Below are 21,375 nucleotides of genomic sequence, written 5' to 3'. Positions count from 1 at the left end.
TTTTTTAATTGATAAATCGGGCGATTCTGAGCGTGGCGATACCAAATATGTGTAGATTTGATTTTTTTTTATTGATTTATTTTGATTGGGGCGAAAGGGGGGTGATTTAAATTTTTATTTTTTTTTTATTTTTTTCACATTTTTTTTAACTTTTTTTTTTTACTTTTGCCATGCTTCAATAGCCTCCATGGGAGGCTAGAAGCAGGCACAACGCGATCGGCTCTGCTACACAGCAGCGATCTGCTGATCGCTGCTATGTAGCAGAAATGCAGGTGTGCTGTGAGCGCCGACCACAGGGTGGCGCTCACAGCCACCGGTCATCAGTAACCATAGAGGTCTCAAGGACCTCTATGGTTACAATGGAGACGCATCGCCGAGCCCCGATCATGTGACGGGGGTCGGCGATAACGTCATTTCCGGCCGCCCGGCCGGATGCGGTAGTTAAATGCCGCTGTCTGCGATTGACAGCGGCATTTAACTAGTTAATAGGTGCGGGCAGATCGCGATTCTGCCCGCACCTATTGCGGGCACATGTCAGCTGTTCAAAACAGCTGACATGTCCCAGCTTTGATGCGGGCTCTCCGCGGAGCCCTGCATCAAAGCAGGGGATCTGACCTCAGACGTACTATCCCGTCTGAGGTCAGATATGGGTTAAAACAAAGAGGCAGGAAAGTTCTGAGTGGAAACACAGGATGACAGCCGTTTTGCGCTGGTATGGGCTTCTACAGGTCCCGTAGAAAAATAAAGGACAATATATTGGGACAGGTGAGTGCCACCTTTATCTTTTTTCCTTTGGACATGGACATTGTCTTTGTATATTCCTTATGGGTTGGCACCCAAGATTTCTAAGACCGTACACGACCAAATCCCTGTGAAATCGCAGCTGTGCCGATCACCCGTCTTCACTCTAATTACATGTTAATACATTCACCTACCACTGTCTTCTCCAGTATCCAGCTCCTCTTCTCAGTGACGCCACCACTATTCATACCTTCTGGATAACTCTGTGCTCCTTGCGTGAGCTGGAATTCTGTTTTGCAATACAAGTCTATGGAGCCCGGCTATGCTTACATTGTAACAGCCACATCCAGGTCACACAGAGGGTAGTGAGACCCAGAGACTCTGGAGAGCGATGACATCACTGAGAAGAGGAGCAGATGGCACCGGGTGCCTGACAGATCCCGGAAGTAGGCGAGTATATTAGCACACTGACACTACAGTATAAACACAAATTTAGAGGAAAAAAAAGTCTCTAGGAGGGCTTCTTTAATATTAGCCCTAAAACTAATTTTCTGCCTTTTTTCGAACTTATGGGTCAACTAAGCTAACAATAACAAGTGATAAGTGATAGATATTTAATGGTGCACGAAAATATGACAAATTCATGAGTTGCTCCAATGTGGAAGCCATAATGTAACAATAAATACATAGTATAAAATTGTTCGGGTAAGGATCATATACTGTATAATCGATGCTTTGCTGAAGGATGTCATATTGTAGTAGCTGTTGAAGAAGCTTTTAACTTAATAAACACTGTAACATAGCATTGGGATAGGATAAAAACTTAAAATTACATGTGCTAATGCAGCACAATCATCAAAGGGATATTCCAACTACTATAAACATCTGTGAAATAAATGAGTGGATATCAGAATTGCCAGAAGGGCTTTCAAAGGCCCGGCATCATGCCTTATCCGAGTCCTCTAATATAGGGCTGACTGTCCACAATGAAAATGATTTCTTCTAACATCAGGGATTACTAGGACTTCCATAAACTTCATTGACAGCACTTAAAATATCATCTTATTTACATAGTCAAGAAAATGAATGTGACTGCAGAAAAACTGATTACGGTACATTTAAGATCATAAAGCTATGTATAAACCTGAACAAAATTTATGCCGTATCCATTAAGTTAGATTATCCCATCTAATACTTTCATTAGCAAGCTAGAGTTCATTACTTAGATGCAAACATGAAGATTAGTTCTCATGTCCCACTATGGACAGACACATATACAAAGCTTAAATGTTAAGCTGGGATTATAATAAAAGGCATCAAATGCCATTTCAAATCTCATAATCATCCGAACAGTTGGGGTTGTCATAGAATGGGTAATGTGTGCAATGTAATAGACTGTAGAGGAACATTATGGTAAATCTTACGATGGCGAAGCTAAGGTGAAGTGTTTGTGCTTAATAAGACTTAGAAAAAAAGAGTGTTGATTCCGAGAACAATCATGGATTATTTGAGGAATTACACTACAATATATGCCTACAGAACGGTTCACTTGTTATCAATGTTTCTATGACCATTAATGCATTTCATGAACAACTACGGCCTAAAGAGTTGGGTTTTTTAACAAAATTCTAAAGTAGGTTTTTTTTTTGCCCAGGCTTGAAGAACCATCTCCCTCCTTCCAAGTAAGTGTAGACAGTGGCTCTTTTTATAAGTAAATTTGACCTTCAGACCTTGCCAGAAGGAAGAAAGATGTGCATATGTTCAAGTGAAAAAGTATTCCTTACATCATCGTTGTCGCTGTCCACACTTCCTTTCTTCTTTTTCTTTTTCTTCTCATCTTCCTTCTTCTTCTTGTCTTTCTCGGGAATCACATCATCTAGGAAGCTAAGATCATGCTGGGAGAAGAGGTAGTCCATGGCTTTCCTCACCGCTACTAGAGCCAGAATCTGTAAGAGGATTGTGTCATTGTAAGGATTTCTGAAAATTTTATTTTGCACATCTCTGATACTAGCAGTGAACTGAAATAAAAAAGATTGTATAGGATATTTTCTTTAGAATTTTTGCATGGATACAGGCTGATCAAGATGGTTTTATGGGAAGACTTTAATGTCAGAGAGTTAATTATGCAAATTGTCTCTTCAGAGAGGAAGAGAACTGGAACTCTAGTGCCACATTATCCTAAGTCATGTGACAAGGCTCGTTAAAGAGTCAACATTGACTTGTAGGATTGCTACCTTCCAATAGGTTGCATTAGAGTTCTAGTCCCCTTCGGGTACCGTCACACTATAACATTTCGATCGCTACGACGGTACGATTCGTGACGTTCCAGCGATATCGTTACGATATCGCTGTGTCTGACACGCAGCAGCGATCAGGGATCCTGCTGAGAATCGTACGTCGTAGCAGATCGTATGGAACTTTCTTTCATCGCTGGATCTCCCGCTGTCATCGCTAGATCGGTGTGTGTGACACCGATCTAGCGATGCGATCCAGCGATGCGTTCACTTGTAACCAGGGTAAACATCGGGTAACTAAGCGCAGGACCGCGCTTAGTTACCCGATGTTTACCCTGGTTACAAGCGTTAAACTAAAAAAACAAACAGCACATACTTACATTCTGGTGTCCGTCAGGTCCCTTGCCGTCTCTGCTTCTCGCACTGTGACTGCCGGCTGTAAAGTGAAAGCAGAGCACAGCGGCTGTGCTTTCACTTTCACTTTACGGCCGGCAGTCACTGAGTGCAGGAAGCAGACTGCAAGGGACGTGACGGACACCAGATGTAAGTATGTGCTGTTTGTTTTTTTTTAGTTTAACGCTTGTAACCAGGGTAAACATCGGGTAACTAAGAGCGGTCCTGCGCTTAGTTACCCGATGTTTACCCTGGTTACCCGGGGACCTCGGCATCGTTGGTCGCTGGAGAGCTGTCTGTGTGACAGCTCCCCAGCGACCACACTACGATTTACCTACGATCACGGCCAGGTCATATCGCTGGTCGTGATCGTAGGTAAATCGTATAGTGTGACGGTACCCTTCCTCTCTGAAGAGACAATTTACATAATTAGCATATTTCTCAGAGGAGCATTGCGGCTTTAAGTCTCCTCATCTTGGCATGTCAATCTCCGCAAGGAGAAATGATACTTCTTTATGGATAGGTCAGAGAGTTGAAAGATACTTTTAGTATGTTTGTTCATAAGTCATGAATGGGTATTCTACTCACACCAAATTATTATTATCGAGGGTTTTTTTTTAGGAAAAATTAAATAACATTTCTCCAATACACTTTCTGTAACAATCCTATATGCAAATCTAGTGCATAATAGACTTATTTAGTCTATACATGGGAATGATACAGTGCAACCTGAACGTTTTTAAACCCTTCAGGATTTTCTATATTTCTGCATAAGCTTGACCTAAACCTACATTACATTTTCATACAGGTCCTAAAAGTTGATAAGCAGAACCAACTCAAACAAATTAGTCAAAAATATTAGACTTTGCTATTTCCTACACAAGGAAAATCATCCAAAATCACGTCGGTGAGTGGCACAGGCATGTGGATTTACAGATAGCTTCAAAGTTAGATTAAATTCTGGTGTTTTCAATCAATAGAATGACAATCAGATGTAAGTGGGTGACCTATGATTTCGAAAGTACAGGGATCTATAAAAGTTTGATTTTTAGAACTCCATTGTGGAAGTGTGTCAAGACCTCTGAGGAAAAGTTGTTGGTGCTCATTTCGCTGGAAAAAATAGAACAAAAATCTCCAAAAAGTTTAAACTTTACCAATCCACAGTCAGACAGGTTAAATACAAATATAGGAACTTAAAGAACATTATTACATTTCCCAGTAGTGCACAACTAACAAAGATCACTCAAAGAGCAAGGCTTATTATATTCTACAAGGTCCTAAAGGAACCCAAGATAATGTCTAAGCCACTAAAGGCCTCTCTCACATTAACTAATGTTAATGTTTATGAGTCCAAAATCAGAAGGACACTGAACAGCCATGGTGTGCATGGCAGAAATGCAAGAAGAAGGCCACTGCTCTCCAAAAATAACATTGCTGCCTCCTAATTCTTTCCAGTACCTATTCCTCCATTTTAAATATTTTGAAATTTGAATATGGGAATGAACATTAGGCTTAATTATTATCTAATTGTTACTTCTATTGCTTACGCCGGTTGTAAATATCAGACATCCATTGTAAGTATCTGTGATTAATATTATTTAAATTATTGTGTATTATTTGGGACTATAAGGTATACTATTAGAGTGAAATATCAATCACCTGTAATACAATTATACAATAAAATTCTAAAATTCGTGTAATTCACTCACCATAACTGGGAATATAATAGCAGCAACTGTTGATTTCAGAATCCAGAGTAATGCCAGACATACAATCTGAATGAAAGTGAATAGATGTATCCTCCGCAAGGGAACATGGCGTAAATAGATGAAGTCTGGCTGATGTTTCGCAGGCATCAAAAGCAGCTTCAGGCGATCCATGAACTGGATAAAAAGAATATGAATATCATTAGTAAGTGGTGGCACATCCCAAGCACAGAAAACTTTTTTATATACTGTAAATAAAGTGAAACACTGCTAACGGATGTTATGGACATTATTTTATCATTGGGCTTTTCCACATTACAGATTTGAGATCTTCCCAGATACAATTCAATAATCATAAACATTAATAATTGACAGGTTCCAAATATTAATCAATGAAGAAAGTTTCACTTAAGAGTGTAACTGAGGTGAATTATATCCGTTGATTACCCTTTTAAAGAAGCACACCCATCAAAAATGTTATCCTCTATATTGCATAATTATAGAACTATTTACCGAGTAGAAAGGCAAAATGGGCAATTGTAAGTACACAGTGATACGTAATATGATGATATATTAAAAGGAATTTGATGGGAGCACTTCTTTAATTTTATTACTAGTAATGAGCGAATATACTCGTTACTCGAGATTTCTCGAGCATGCTCGGGAGTCCTCCGAGTATTTTTTAGTAATATAATTAGAAAACTGGCGCACAACCCATTAACAGATCAATATTGCAGGGGTGCAAACAAGTGGTCAAAAGACATAATTGAAAAAAAAGGAGAGGAAAGAATCACTCAAGAGAAATGCACACCACGGCTCTATATGTATATATAAAAAAGGCAAACTTTATTGACAACACCAATAAAAACATCTAAAAACAGTGGTAAACACATAAACTCACGTCATCCCGCAAATGAGCAGGTAAATAGACATAAATTAGATATAAACACAATACAGAGCGTCAATCATGTGAAATGTCCTAATATCCTAATACCTGTGTGCCGAAGTGCACAATATAGCTAACCCCGGCTAAAGGGTTGTCAATATTACCACTGTTTTTAGATGTTTTTATTGGTGTTGTCAATAAAGTTTGCCTTTTGTTATATATACATATACAGTCATGGACAAAAATTTTGAGAATGACACCAAAACTATATTTTCACATGATCTGCTGCCCTCTGGTTTTTAATAGTGTTTGTCTGATGTTTATATCACATACAGATATATAATTGCAATCATATTATGAGTACCAATAGGTTATATTGACAGTTAGAATGAGTTAATGCAGCAAGTCAATATTTGCAGTGTTGACCCTTCTTCTTCAAGACCTCTGCAATTCTCCCTGGCATGCTCTCAATCAACTTCTGGACCAAATCCTGACTGATAGCAGTCCATTCTTGCATAATCAATGCTTGCATTTTGCCAGAATTTGTTGGTTTTTGTTTGTCCACCTGTCTCTTGATGATTGACCACAAGTTCTCAATGGGATTAAGATCTGGGGAGTTTCCAGGCCATGGACCCAAAATCTCTATGTGTTGTTCCATGAGCCATTTAGTTATCATCTTTGCTTTATGGCAATGTGCTCCATCATGCTGGAAAAGGCATTGTTGGGCGCCAAACTGCTCTTGGACGGTTGGGAGAAGTTGCTCTTGGAGGACATTCTGGTACCATTCTTTATTCATGGCTGTGTTTTTAGGCAAGACTGTGAGTGAACCGATTCCCTTGGCTGAGAAGCAACCCCACACATGAATGGTTTCAGGATGCTTTACAGTTGGCATGAGACAAGGCTGGTGGTATCGCTCACCTCTTCTTCTCCGAATAAGCTGTTTTCCAGATGTCCCAAACAATCAAAAAGGGGATTCATCAGAGAAAATGACTTTGCCCCAGTCCTCAGCAGTCCACTCCCTGTACCTTTTGCAGAATATCAGTCAGTCCCTGATGTTTTTTCTGGAGAGAAGTGGCTTCTTTGCTGCCCTCCTTGAAACCAGGCCTTGCTCAAAGAGTCTCCGCCTCACAGTGCGTGCAGAAGCACCTACACCAGCCTGCTGCCATTCCTGAGCAAGCTCGGCACTGCTGGTAGTCCGATCCCGCAGCTGAAACAGTTTTAAGATACGGTCCTGGCGCTTGCTGGTCTTTCTTGGGCACCCTGGAGCCTTTTTGACAACAATGGAAGCTCTCTCCTTGAAGTTCTTGATGATGCGATAGATTGTTGACTGAGGTGCAATCTTTGTAGCTGCGATACTCTTCCCTGTTAGGCCATTTTTGTGCAGTGCAATGATGGCTGCACGTGTTTCTTTAGAGATAATCAAGGTTAACTGAAGAGAAACAATGATACCAAGCACCAGCCTCCTTTTAAAGTGTCCAGTGATGTCATTCTTACTTAATCATGACTGATTGATCGCCAGCCCTGTCCTCATCAACACCCACACCTGTGTTAATGGATCAATCACTAAAACGATGTTAGCTGCTCCTTTTAAGGCAGGACTGCAATGATGTTGAAATGTGTTTTGGGGGTTAAAGTTCATTTTCTGGGCAAATATTGACTTTGCAAGTACAGTAATTGCTCTTAAGCTGATCACTCTGACATTCAGGAGTATATGCAAATTGCCATTAGAAAAAATGAAGCAGTAGATTTGGAAAAATTAATATTTGTCTCATTCTCAAAACTTTTGGCCATGACTGTAGAGCGGTGGTGTGCATTTCTCTTGAGTGGTTCTTTCCTCTCCTTTTTTTCAACCGAGTATTTTTTAATGCTCTGAGTTTTAGTTTTCATCGCCGCAGCTCAATGATTTACATCTGTTAGCCAGCATAAGTACATGTGGGGGTTGCCTGGTTGCTAGGGAATCCCCACAAGGTTATGCTGGCTAACAGATGTAAATCATTCAGGCGCGGCAAGAAAAACTAAAACTCCGAGCACTAAAAAATACTCGTAGGACCCTCGAGCGCGCTCGGGAAATCTCGAGTATATTCGCTCATCACTATTTATTACTTTATTATTGCACCAAAAAGACAATCAGACAGTAAAGTCAGATATCAATAAAGCAAAAGGAGAAAAATTGTGATAAATGATCCACAGTCAGTTCCTACAATATTTCACACATCCATGGTAATTACAGATGTGAGAATGAAATCCATGATTCATGTTCTATTCTGATCTGAGCTTTGAGGATTAGAGAAGGACGTACTCAGTCTATGTGTTGTCCAATGAAAAAAATGGAGCCACACATTGGATTTCACACGGATGTTTCAATGCACCCTTGAAGGGCTTATTCCGGTTCAGAGTGTTGATGGGTAATCTTTTGGAATAGGGTGTCAATATCCGGTCCTTGGTGTTCCGACTAGATGCTAACCCACCCATTAAGATGTTAGATGTGCTTGTGGCCCTCTTCTGCTCTGTTTACCTGCTTGTTGTCTACATATTAATGGCTGATATTTCAGAGCTGCTCCTTTGAAGTGATTGAGACAACACATCCTCAGGAGAGCAGATATAATGGAGACGGTTTATAAGTAAAGAGAGTAGAAGAAGCCTGTTCAGTATTCGGTGGGGTTTGGAAGCCCTGTCCCCCGCTGACCGGATGTAGATGGTCTATCCTTACGATACACCACCATTATTGCGAACATGGAAAATTTCTTCAAAAAACAGTAATAGAAGTAAAACCAAGCATGTGTGAACACAGTCTTGACATATAATCGAACAGGATGACTGAGGGAGAGGTGAGGCCAAAATACGTCCATTTTTACTTTAAAGAGGTTGTCTGACAGTTAAATTTTTTTTTAGACATGAATTGATTGAAAATAATAAAGCGGAGGCATAACGGAATCCAGAATGTGCATCTGGAAGCAATGTTGGCAGTCACTGCCTGTAATCGTCTGCAGTGGTCAAGTGCACGACATCATCAGAGAAACAATTAAAGGTCTCATCTAGTCACCTGACCGCTGCAGGAAATCACAGGCTGCAGCAGTCCTATGACTTCCAATCAGGGTAGACATTACTTCTGGAGCCTGCACTAGATCCACGGAGCATTTGAAGTGAGTGCATCCGTTTATAGTTTTTAAGCAATTCATGCATAAAAAATAAATATTTTAGTATCGGACAACCCTCGTAAAGGGGGTTTACAAACAAAATAGCAAAATAATAAAGTATGCTCATGAATTAGTAAATCAGGTGTTACAGGAGCATGGCTTGGCTATTGCGTCTCCTTTACTTACAATGATATCGGTAGGTTTCCGTTTCTTGGGTGCACTCGAGTGTTATCCGAGTATCTTGGGCGTGCTCGGATAATATTTTCGAGTCCCTGTGGCTGCATCTTTTGAGGCAGTAGGCAGCCTGAACACATGTGGGGATTGTCAAGCAAACAGGAAATCCCTGCATGTGTTGTTGCAGTGTACCGCCGCAAAACATGCAGCCGCAAGGACTCAAATATATATATATATATATATGGAGAGCACGGCCAAGATACTCGGATAACACGATATCTGAGCACATTCGCTCACCACTACAGCTTACCATCAGTGTCTGAAAAGCTATTTCAACGTCCCTATGGTTGTACTTCCTGCAGAAATGACAGCTGCAACAAAACTGGAGGATAGCAATATCCGTCTAGGCAGAGCAATCAAGTGACCAGCATTTGGGTGGAAATGTTACTTCATAGTTTGGTAGATGGGTGATTGGGCAACAGTGATATCATTTCATACCTGTACGCCATTGAGGGATGCCACCCCCATATATAAGAAGACCCCATATAGAACAGGCATAGGGATAAACTAGAAAATAGAAAGAAAACAAATAATCAATGATCAGCAGTCACATACTGTATGACCCCGTTCCTACTGACATGAATGGCTGATCTTATAAGACATAGCCGCGCCGTGTAAGCTAAAGGAGAAGCCACTGTTTTCCGCAGTTTCATTGATGGTTCATACACTGTACAAGGTCACATAGAAAGGTAATATGTGGACACAGCACCTTTACATGATGGCTTCACACTCATTTCACCATTGACCGTTGATAATGTGTTTCTACCACAAAGGACTAACATTGATGTTCTGAGCTTCACAGATGTGTTACAAACTCTTTTTCCATTGTGTTCAACATTGAAAAGTCCAAGGACCACAAAATCACAGGCTAAACACTTTAATAACTTATTAAAGTTTAGTCTTTGATCGCCAAGATCTCATTTCCAAGGCATGTCGTTATTGCTCCCTGCGCTGGGTGAGATCACTAACTCCGGGCTGGAGCAGAAATTACTTTGCACAATAAGTTAATTAATCCACTTGCCAAATCCGTGTGACCTTGACAACAAAGCTGTATAGTGCTTGAGTCAGAAGCTGATAATGATGTTTACTACTAGTAAATTAAGTTTTTTTTTAATGCTACAACACCCTATAACATTAGGAGAAAATGGAGCCTAGTGTTTGGTCATGACTGCAGATTGCATATATATGGTCTACCACTGGGTGGCAGTAACTCCCCACTGGAATTCTAACAAAACTTCACGTAAATGGCCAGTTTGTAAAAACTTATACTGAAAAGCGAAGTTCCCATGACGAGTATTTGGGGAGTTTTTGTTACAGTAGATACTCAGCAGCATTTCTTCCCCTATTAGCTAAAGTAGATTAGTTGCATTTTTTAAATTGTAGTTTTGAGTGCTTTTTTCATTATTATTATTATTATTATTATTATTATTATTATTATTATTATTAATGACGTTGTGGTTTTAGGTATGTCATAATATAAATAATTCTGATATTTCCTGTTTTTGGCTTTGACAATTCTTTATTGACACAGTCGTGTGGATTACATGCATCTTTAGAGCATTTTCGCAGCTTGGCATTATATTAGTTTGGTTGTGGAGCCAGTGATACAGCCATTTCTCCAAAGTGTCCCAGAGCAGTTTTTCAACATGACAACTCCAGGCCGTATGTTGCTTGTGATACTGTGAGAAGCCTGTGGAACCTACACATAGTACTTTGGCATCGACCACATCTAGGAAGCCATTGGTCTGCAATTGTAAAGGAAAATGCCAGCAGCGGATCTTGATGATTTGTGTGCCAAGTCTATTCAACATGGCAGAACAATCCTCAGACAACCATTAAAGAGAACTTCACACCTGATACACACACCCAATCTGTGGGCAACATGTATCAGGAGGTGGGTGCATGACCTCTGTCAGGTATGTTTACCAGCATCTCCACGCACGTTGAGTGACAGGTTTCTGCCCATACGAGCACGCAGGTAGACAGCTACCATTCCAGGACAGAGAGCAAGGAGAAGCCAACAGGGACTGTTTGACTAGACTATTGTGCAGTCTTGGTCCTCGGCAGCTATTAAACTATGTTTTTCTCTGAAATGCAGTAGCATTTTAGAGTCACACATACCCTGCTGAGATTATAAACACTGCGCCTACTACATGGTGCCCACGGATTGGGCAGTGTGTATCAGGTTCTCTTTAACATCCTCACTGACGTCATGACAAAGGGTGTAAGTGCGTGTATTTATGCATGTGGCATTAATGCGCGATATGATATCTATCAAGTGTTATGTGTGTATATAGTAAGGTGCTGGAGGCGAGATATGTTTCACTACACCTAATGGCGTCAGTGATATAAAGCCAGAGTATTTTCCTCCAGCACTCTAAAGTGTCGTGAGGCTTAAGCTAAGGTTGCATAAAGGGGCTGGTATTATGTGTGGGTCGGAGGATGTCCACCTTATCTCCACCAGCACAGTTGGCACCGACGCGTGCTGACAGGACCTGTGTAATGTCACAGTCATGTGATCAGTCACATAGGTGAGGAGTCACATGGTCTGGGCTTAAATAGCTGGGCTCCAAAGGCAGTCTGTGTTGCTGAGTGTCTGAAGAGAAACACTCGCTTAATAGCTGGGCGCCGAGGTCATAGTTCCACTAGGACCACAATGAGGCATAGCCCCTCTATACCATAAAAGCAGTGTAATGAAGGCTTAACCCACAGAATAAATGTATAACAAATTTTGTATTCAGTAGCGTGACCTTGGTACAGATTTTGCACATGGACATCTTAGCTCTTGAAGACCGGTAAAAGCAGCATTGTGAATATTAGCAGTGAACACTGTACCTTGGTATTTGACATAATGCCAAAAGATAACGCAAGAGATATGCTATCTATTAAAAAGTAACCTCAGTTCCATATAAGTCAGTTTCCAAGAAAATTGATTGTATCCTTTTATCCCTGCATATATCAAGATAATGGTGCGAATATACACTAGAGAGGAAAATTGTCCATACCCACTGATTTCACCAAGAGCAGGCTCAAAAATGAATTGGGCATGTTTTATTTAAACACGTCCAATCTTTCCTTCCCATGGTAGATACCTTGACAGTAGCTTATTGTCCGCTCCACGTTGCCAACACAAGCCAAGCATGTACGTGTATGGAGGAGCTGGGGGAAATAACTGTTGGCTAAAATTACAATTGACTGACAGCTACTGAAGATGAGTGGCCACCTTTAATTTACAGAGAAAAGGGATTGTCCACCTCAAAGGAATTTTTTTGTTACTTAACCCCTTTCTGCCAGCTGACGGAATAGTACGTCAGCTGGCAGATCCCCTGCTTTGAGGTGGACTCCGGCGGTGAGCCCACCTCAAAGCCGCGACATGTCAGCTGTTTTGTACAGCTGACATGAGCGCGCAATGAGCGCGAGCGGAATCGCGATCAGCCCGCGCCCATTAACTAGTTAAATGCCGCCGTCAAGCACTGACAGCGGCATTTAACTAGCGCTCCCGGCCGCGCGGCCGGAGTTGCTCGCACTGCTGACCCCCGTCACATGATCGGGGGTCAGCAGTGCATTGCCATAACAACCAGAGGTCTCCTTGAGACGTCTATGGTTGTTGATGGCCGATTGCTTTGAGCGCCACCCTGTGGTCGGCGTTCAAAGTACACCTGCATTTCTGCTACATAGAGGTGATCTGTACTTCACCTCTATGTAGCAGAGGCGATCGAGTTATGCATGCTTCTAGCCTCCTATGGAGGCTATTGAAGCATGCCAAAATTAAAAAAAAAGTGATTAAAAATGTAAAAAAATAAAAAATATATAAAAGTTCAAATCACCCCCCTTTCGCCCCAATCAAAATAAAACAATTAAAAAAAAATCAAACCTACACATATTTGGTATCGCCGCGTTCAGAATCGCCCGATCTATCAATAAAAACAAAGGATTAACCTGACCGCTAAATGGCGTAGCGAGAAAAAAATCAAACCGCCAAAATTACGTTATTTTGGTCGCCGCAACATTGCATTAAAATGCAATAACGGGCGATCAAAAGAACGTATCTACACCAAAACGGTATCATTAAAAACGCCATCTCGGCACGCAAAAAATAAGCCCTCACCTGACCCCAGATCACGAAAATTGGAGACGCTACGGGTATCGGAAAATCGCACAATTTTTTTTTTTTTAAGCAAAGTTTGGAATTTTTTTTCACCACTTAGATAAAAAATAACCTAAACATGTTAGGTGTCTATGAACTCGTAATGACCTGGAGAATCATAGTGTCAGGTCAGTTTTAGCATTTGGTGAACCTAGCAAAAAAGCCAAACAAAAAACAAGTGTGAGATTGCACTTTTTTTGCAATTTCATCACACTTGGAATTTTTTTCCCGTTTTCTATTACATGGCATGGTAAAACCAATGATATTGTTCAAAAGTACATCTCGTCCCGCAAAAAATCAGCCCTGACATGGCCATATTGACGGAAAAATAAAAAAGTTATGGCTCTGGGAAGGAGGGGAGCAAAAAACGAAAATGAAAAAGCGGAAAAAGCTCCGAGGGTGAAGGGGTTAAACAAATATATTTTGGTCTAAAAAAAATAATTTTTGCAATTGGGTTTTATTACACATTTTGCATTGCTTGGCTTTTACACTCTCTTTGTGTTCCTGCACATTCAACTTTAATGTAGTCTGTGGCCATAAATTAGCAGAGAGGAGCTCAGAAAAGACATAAGAAGAGTTGCAGACTTTCCTCTTAGCATGTCTGAATGTGCTCACTAATAGTCTCAGGTAAAGAGGTCAGACATTTTCTTTGTTAGTGCAGCTTTCCTCACAGATTGACCAGCACTTCTGTCCATACAATGGCTGCTGGTGAAGCATCTGACCAGTCCACCAGCCTCCCGCAGTTGTAAGACACCTCAGGTTAGAAAGCTGGCTGCTTTTCTCTTCGAGAAGGCTTACGGACAGGTCTGGTCACATGCTTCTCCTCCAGCAGCCATTTTATGGATAGAAGTGCTGCTCAGTATGTGAAGAAACTGCACTAACAAGAGAAAGTGGCCGACCTCTTCACCTGAGAATCTGCCAGTGAGCTCATTTTGATGGTTTGACAGGAGAATTTGAAACTCTTTTATCTATCTTTTCTGATCTCCTGTCTACTGATTTATGGCCACAAAGGATATTAACCAGTTAACGACTGCCAATATGCCTTTTAGTGGTGGCAGTTAAGGGTACTTGTTCCTCAGCGCCACTTTTTAATGGCGCAGAGAAATAAGTGTATAGCGCCCCCCCAGCTTCGGAAAATCTGTGGGGTCTCGGCTACCTGGGGTAGCTGAGACCCCAGAGAACATGATTCAGGTCGGTTTTTACCGTCCCCAGTGTTGGGATTGCCGTTATTCGCCAAACAATGGCAACCCCCCCTAAAAAAAGTTTCCCATTTATTTCTCTCTCCTCTGATAAGATCTAGCACATCAGAGGAGAGAGAAATGGAGTCCCGGGCCCCCACGATACCTCCGGTGTCCCCCAGCCCTCATCATCTTCTTCTGGGAAGAAAATGGCGCGTGCATGCACAGTTCACCCGCCGAGATTTGTCGGCCGGTACTCGGCAATATCACAGTGATCAAAATAAAAAAAATAGTAAATCAAACCTCCCTTTATCACCCCTTTGTTAGGTAGAAATAATAAAATTAAAAAAAATATTTATTTCCACTTTTGCATTAGGGTTACAGTTGGGGCTAGGGTTAAGGTTGGGGTTAAAGCTAGGGCTAGGATTGGGTTAGGGTTAGTGTTGGGGTTAGGGATAGGGCTAGGGTTAGAGCTAGGATTAGGGTTGGGGGTTAGGGTTGTGTGGGGGTTAGGGTTGTGTTAGGGTTAAGGTTGAGGTGTTGGGGTTAGGGTGGTGTTGGGGTTATGGTTGTGGTTGGGATTACGGTTAGGATTGGGATTAGGGTTAGGGGTGTGTTAAGGTTAGGGTTGTGGTTAGGGTTATGGTTAGGGATGGGATTAGGGTTGGGGTGCGTTGGGGTTCGGGTTATGGTTAGGTATGGGATTAGGGTTAGGGGTGTGTTGGGGATAGGGTTGTGTTAGGGTTGGAGTTAGAATTGGTGGTTCCACTTATTAGGTACATCAGGGGGGTCTCAAAACGCGACATGGCGCCTACCATTGATTCCAGCCAATTTTGCGTTCAAAAAGTCAAACTGTGCTCCCTCCTTCTGAGCCTTGTCATATGCCCAAACAGTGGCTTTCCCCCACAAACGGGGTATTAGCGCAATCAGGAGAAATTACACAACACATTTTGTCGTCCATTTTCCCCTGATACCCTTGTGAAAATAAAAACATTTAATTCCAAAATAAATTTTTTGTGAAAAAAATAAAATGTTCATTTTTTCCTCCTACATTGCTTTAGGTCTTGTGAAGCACCTGAAGGGTTAATAAACTTCTTGAAGGTGGTTTTGCGCACCTTGAGGGGTACAGTTTTTAGAATGATGTCACTTTTGGGCATTTTTTGTTATATTGACCCCTTCAAACTCACTTCAAATGTGAGTTGGTCCCTAAAAAATAGTTTTGTAAATTTTGTTGTAAAAATGAGAAATTGCAGGAAAAATTTTTAACCATTATAACGTCCTAACAAAAAAAAATTATGTTTCCAAAATTGTACTATTGTAAAGCTGACATGTGCGGAATGTTATTTATTGTGTGTTTTGTGTGACACCACTCTCTGATTTAAGGGTACAAAAATTAAGTTTGAAAATTGCAAAATATTAAAAAATGTTGCCAAATTTCCATTTTTTTTCATAAATAAACGCAAGTTATATCGAAGAAATTTTACCACTATCATGAAGTACAATATGTCATGAAAACAATATATCAGAATCAGTGGGATCCGTTGAAGTATTCCAGACCTATAACTTCATAAAGTGACAGTGGTCAGAATTGTAAAAATTGGCTTGGTCAGTACCAAATTTCCTCTGTCCCTAAGGGGTTAAAGCTGAATGTGCAGGAAAACAAAGGGCCTGTAAAAGCAAAACAATTCAAAATTTGTAATGAAATTCAAACGTAAAAATGATTTTAGCCTAAAATACATGCATTCAAATAGCAAAATAACAAAAGAAAAAAGTCCCCGACAGTGGTTAACCCTTTTAAATAATTTTGGTTTGATTAACATGAGCGGGTTTTGGTACAATGGCAAAAAAAAGACTGCAGCTAAAGGCTGGTTTACACCAGTTCTGTGATGTTAACTGGTCGATTACATGTTTGTTGGTTTAGACAGGTTTACTGTACTTTCAATACACACAGAAGGATCGATAATTCTGTGTGCATAGGCTGATATTGTTCTGTCTGTGCAATTGTATTGAGGCCCATTCAGACAGGTAAGCATCTCTGCCTGTTTTTGGTGTGTTTTCTTGAATTTTTCCTATTTTGGTGTTTTTAATATTGTTCTAGGCAGCACAGTTCGAGTTTACACAGGAAGATGTGCTGCCGAGAGCGATGATTTTTAAACAAGCTTAAGTGATCAAGTGATTGGCAGCCTGTTTACACTGCTCGTTTATCGGAAAATTAGTGTTCTTCAAAACGGTCTTCCCTGATAATCATTCAGTATAAATGTACCCTAAAAGTAGATACTGTATGTGACTCATATGTTATCCCCTTAGAATGTTTTTTTTTATTTCCCTATATCACTCTATAGGTATAATAAAGTATAAAAATACTTTCTTTACCTTCAATATGGGTGCCATGAAAACAGATATACCGGTCAGTAGGAACACCATAATTCCAGTAACTCGTTGTTCCCTGCAACCAATAAACATATTAACCATATGATGACCTTGAACATTAAAAACTGATAATTTCTTTTTGTGATTTACAAACAAAAAAATTCAAGCCTGAATAAAAAAAAGTTTCCTTACATGTAATCTATTTTGAAATATATGGTTTGGTGGTGCTTTGGCAAACATATTACATACTTCATACTGTGTACATAAACAATAGGAAGCCATTTATGGCTTAAGTGCGTTGTTTTGTCAAAGAACTTTACAATCAAGTGCATGGGCAAGCATTAAGTATTTGCTGTGGTCATTTTTGCACCAAAAACATATTATATGGTATATTGGCAGGAAAAAAAGTTCAATCAAAGATGTGATTTTTGCAGTGTTTTTACCACGTTTTTTACTTGCGTTTGTAATTTGTTTGTTTTTTCCCCACATTTTGGAAAGGGTGAAAAACGGTGCAAAAATAAGCAACATGTACATGAAACTTTAAGAATCTCATTCAATTTGCTGGTACTAGGAAATGTTTCCATTTTTGTGACAAAACTGCACAGAACAAAACTGACAAAAATGCAGCAAATACCTAACCTGTGCACGTACCCTTACATGTTCTTTTATTTCAGCACTGATCTCAAGACCAAAGAGAATAGATATTTTATTGTTTTCTGCTCATTGCCCAGGTTCCCAGCCATAGCTGCAATCTATAAGAACTGGATGATTTCCTTGCCAAGAAATGCAGCACTTACAAGCCCTTTGCTAAAGAGCTCGCAAGCGCTGCTCAGAAATTCACTGGATCTGGCCAGCTTCTGTCCAACAATGTTGAAGAGGCAAAGCTGTCTCATTTAAAAGAATTAGAGAGTGCACACAGTAAAGGAGATAGGCACAACCATGAAACTTGTCCAATCTATCGAGCAGGTGTGCACCACACCCTTAGAAGCAGGCACCTGGCAGGCAGGGGAGCATTATGCTCCTGAAGACAATTTGAGAACCACCTTTAAACTTTAAGCAGGTTGTGGTCTGTATCCCAGGATATCAAACTAAATATAACTTACCCTACCCTATATCTAGAGAATATTTGCACTGACAATATGCCAATAGGCTGCATAGCGTATGATTCACAAGATTTAATTTAGTAAGGCGTATTTGACTTTAAGAAACACTAGACAATAGCTGATTGAAAGACTTAATAAGGAACTAAAAAGCTGCCTGGTTTAGAAAAAAATATGCATAAATACATTACATGACATGACATGACAGAAGATCAGCTCTCCACCCTCCTGTCAAGATCACACCTCACCACCTGCACGCTTGACCCGCTCCCATCCCACCTCATCCCTAACCTTTCCACGGTCTTCATCCCAACCCTAACGCACCTCTTCAACCTCTCACTCACAACAGGTGTCTTTCCCTCATCCTTCAAGCATGCCAAGATCACACCCATCCTCAAAAAGCCCTCCCTCGACCCATCCTCTGTGTCTAGCTATCGCCCAATATCTCTTCTCCCTTATGCCTCCAAATTGCTGGAGCAACACGTCCATCTTGAACTGTCCTCCCACTTTTCCTCCTGCTCCCTCTTTGATCGGTTACAATCAGGCTTCCGTTCCCATCACTCAACTGAAACTGCCCTAACTAAAGTCACCAATGACCTACTAACTGCCAGGAGCAAGCGACACTACTCTGTCCTCCTTCTCCTGGACCTGTCTTCTGCCTTTGACACTGTAGACCACTCCCTTTTGCTACAAATCCTCTCATCCCTTGGCATCACAGACTTGGCCCTTTCCTGGATCTCGTCATATCTGACAGACCGAACATTCAGTGTCTCCCTCCCCCACACCACCTCCTCACTTCGCCCCTTGTCAGTCGGTGTTCCTCAAGGCTCTGTTCTAGGACCCCTACTCTTCTCCATCTACACTTTCGGCCTGGGACAGCTCATAGAATCCCACGGTATGCAGTACCATCTCTACGCTGACGACACGCAGATCTACCTCTCCGGACCTGACCTCTCCTCCTTGCTTACCAAAATCCCGCACTGTCTCTCTGCCATTTCAGCCTTCTTTTCTGCTCGCTTTCTACAACTGAACATGGACAAAACAGAATTCATCATCTTTCCCCATCTCACTCTACCCCTCCACCAGACCTATCCATCAATGTCAATGGCTGCTCACTATCCCCAGTCCCACACGCCCGGTGCCTCGGGGTGATCCTCGACTCTGCCCTCTCTTTCAAGCCACATATCCAAGCCCTTGCCTCCTCCTGTCGTCTCAAACTCAAAAATATTTCCCGGATCCGTGCTTTCCTTGACCGCAACACTGCAAAAACGCTAGTGCATGCCCTTATCATCTCCCGCCTCGACTACTGCAACCTCCTACTCTCTGGACTCCCCTCTATCACTCTGGCACCACTCCAATCCATCCTACACTCTGCTGCCCGACTAATCCACCTGTCCCCCCGCTATTCCCCAGCCTCTCCCCTGTGTCAAGCCCTTCACTGGCTTCCTATCGCCCAGAGACTCCAGTTCAAAACCCTCACACTGACATACAAAGCCATCCACAACCTGTCTCCTCCATACATCTGTGACATGGTCTCCCGGTACCTACCTACACGCGACCTCTGATCCTCCCAAGACCTCCTTCTCTACTCCCCTCTCATCTCTTCTTCCCATAACCGCATCCAAGACTTCTCCTGTGCTTCCCCCATACTCTGGAACTCTGTACCCCAACACATCAGACTCTCGCCTACCATAGAAACCTTCAAAAAGAACCTGAAGACTCATCTCTTCCGACAAGCCTACAGCCTGCAGTGATCCTCAACCTACTGAACAGCCGCACAGCCAGCTCTTCCCTCTCCTAGTGTATCCTCACCCACCCCCTGCAGACTGTGAGCCCTCGCGGGCAGGGTCCTCCCTCCTTATGTACTCGTGTGCCTTGTTATCTGCTCATGTTTAATATATTTGTCTATATTTGCCCCGTATTCACATGTAAAGCGCCATGGAATAAATGGCGCTATAAAAATGTATAATAATAATAATAATAATAATTATTAGGACATGTCTCTCTCTTGGGCATCCAATCAGGCTGTGCATTGTTCGCTTACATGCCCCCCCACTGATTACTGCTGACCACCTGGAGGAGGGGGTCCTTACAAGCTGTGTAGAGGCTATTATTTGAGGACCATTTTAATAAAATTAGAAAGGTGGTCAACGGTTTTATGGGGAGATTTGTCACTTTTGTGGCAGGAGATTTAATAATTGTAAGGAATAGTTCATAATGCAATGCCCTAATATTTTACCTGCTATCTATGTGTGCTCATAGATTAAAAGCCAGAGAGGCTGTAGACAGCAATGACATACTTTATGCATCTTTTGGCACTATATGTTTCCATATGTGCACTGCACCTTACCTTACTCCCAAGAACTTCGGTTGCTCTCCAGGAGCAGATGTCTCCGTTTCCATCTTCAAGCTGTCAATGTGGGCAATGGAGATGACCGTTGCAGCTACATACCACGGGAGAGCCATAAAAGAGCACACAATCATAAGAACTGCGACCCAGAACAAGTCCAAGTGATAACCTGCTCCTTTCTGAAAGGAAAGTTAGAAAAGAATTGTAAAAAAAAAATCAATCAATAGAAAACCTTTTTTCTTAAGGTGTAAACATTGGCAAACAAAGCTATGTCTTTGGAATGAAATACCACTATGTAAGACAAATACAGGAAATCTGAACGTTCCGGAAGCAGCAGGTAACATTATCCATACAATAATCCCAGGTGAACGGATGTTTTTACAGGATACAAGTAGCTCTTAATTGGGACACAAAGAATATGAGTAATGGTGGGTGGTCCTATTTTGCTCTTTAACTCTATTACTTCAAAAGTCTACCTAGGCTAAATGACCTGGAAAGTGATCTGCTGGAGAAATCATCCTCTATACTAGGAGCACATATCTCAGTTCCACACTGCTTGCCTAGGACAATCCACCCTTCTTTACTGTGACATGAGAAACAAGGCTCACTAGTAAAGTTATTGTGTTGGGCTCCATTAACAATGATTAAGACACATGGACATTTGTGTTGTTATCTTTTAGGAAAAAAGTCAACCAGAAAGTACATCAAAGGACTGCTAGTATATTATATCTACAGATAGGAGAATGAAATGTTTCATATATATATAAGAAAATCTGTGCATTGCATTCCATGATTGGACCAAGATCCATGGACACCTACGTGAGCCCTTAGGATGAGCGGACAGATTCACGAGACTTGTCCATCGTCCAGGTGGTACCTGGAGGTTAGACAAGACGCCA

The 21,375-nt window shown here is 41.4% G+C and overlaps 1 protein-coding gene across 3 annotated transcripts in view; it reads right to left on the bottom strand.

Annotated features, from left to right (window-relative positions):
* The window catches only part of SLC4A4 (solute carrier family 4 member 4), a 368,399-nt gene that overhangs the window by 12,933 nt on the left and 334,091 nt on the right, over window positions 1-21,375 (bottom strand). For all 3 annotated transcript variants that reach the window (XM_069743508.1, XM_069743505.1, XM_069743507.1), the window contains exons 20-24: window positions 20,477-20,655; window positions 17,030-17,102; window positions 9,770-9,838; window positions 5,078-5,251; window positions 2,526-2,687 (exon numbers count right to left, since the gene is read on the bottom strand). In XM_069743508.1, coding sequence (XP_069599609.1) covers window positions 2,526-2,687; window positions 5,078-5,251; window positions 9,770-9,838; window positions 17,030-17,102; window positions 20,477-20,655 — 657 coding nt within the window. The remainder of the gene's footprint in view (window positions 1-2,525; window positions 2,688-5,077; window positions 5,252-9,769; window positions 9,839-17,029; window positions 17,103-20,476; window positions 20,656-21,375) is intronic.

This window comes from Ranitomeya imitator, chromosome 1 (genome assembly GCF_032444005.1).
Source record: "Ranitomeya imitator isolate aRanImi1 chromosome 1, aRanImi1.pri, whole genome shotgun sequence".
NCBI lineage: Eukaryota > Metazoa > Chordata > Amphibia > Anura > Dendrobatidae > Ranitomeya > Ranitomeya imitator.
This window is presented reverse-complemented; position numbering and strand designations above follow the sequence as displayed.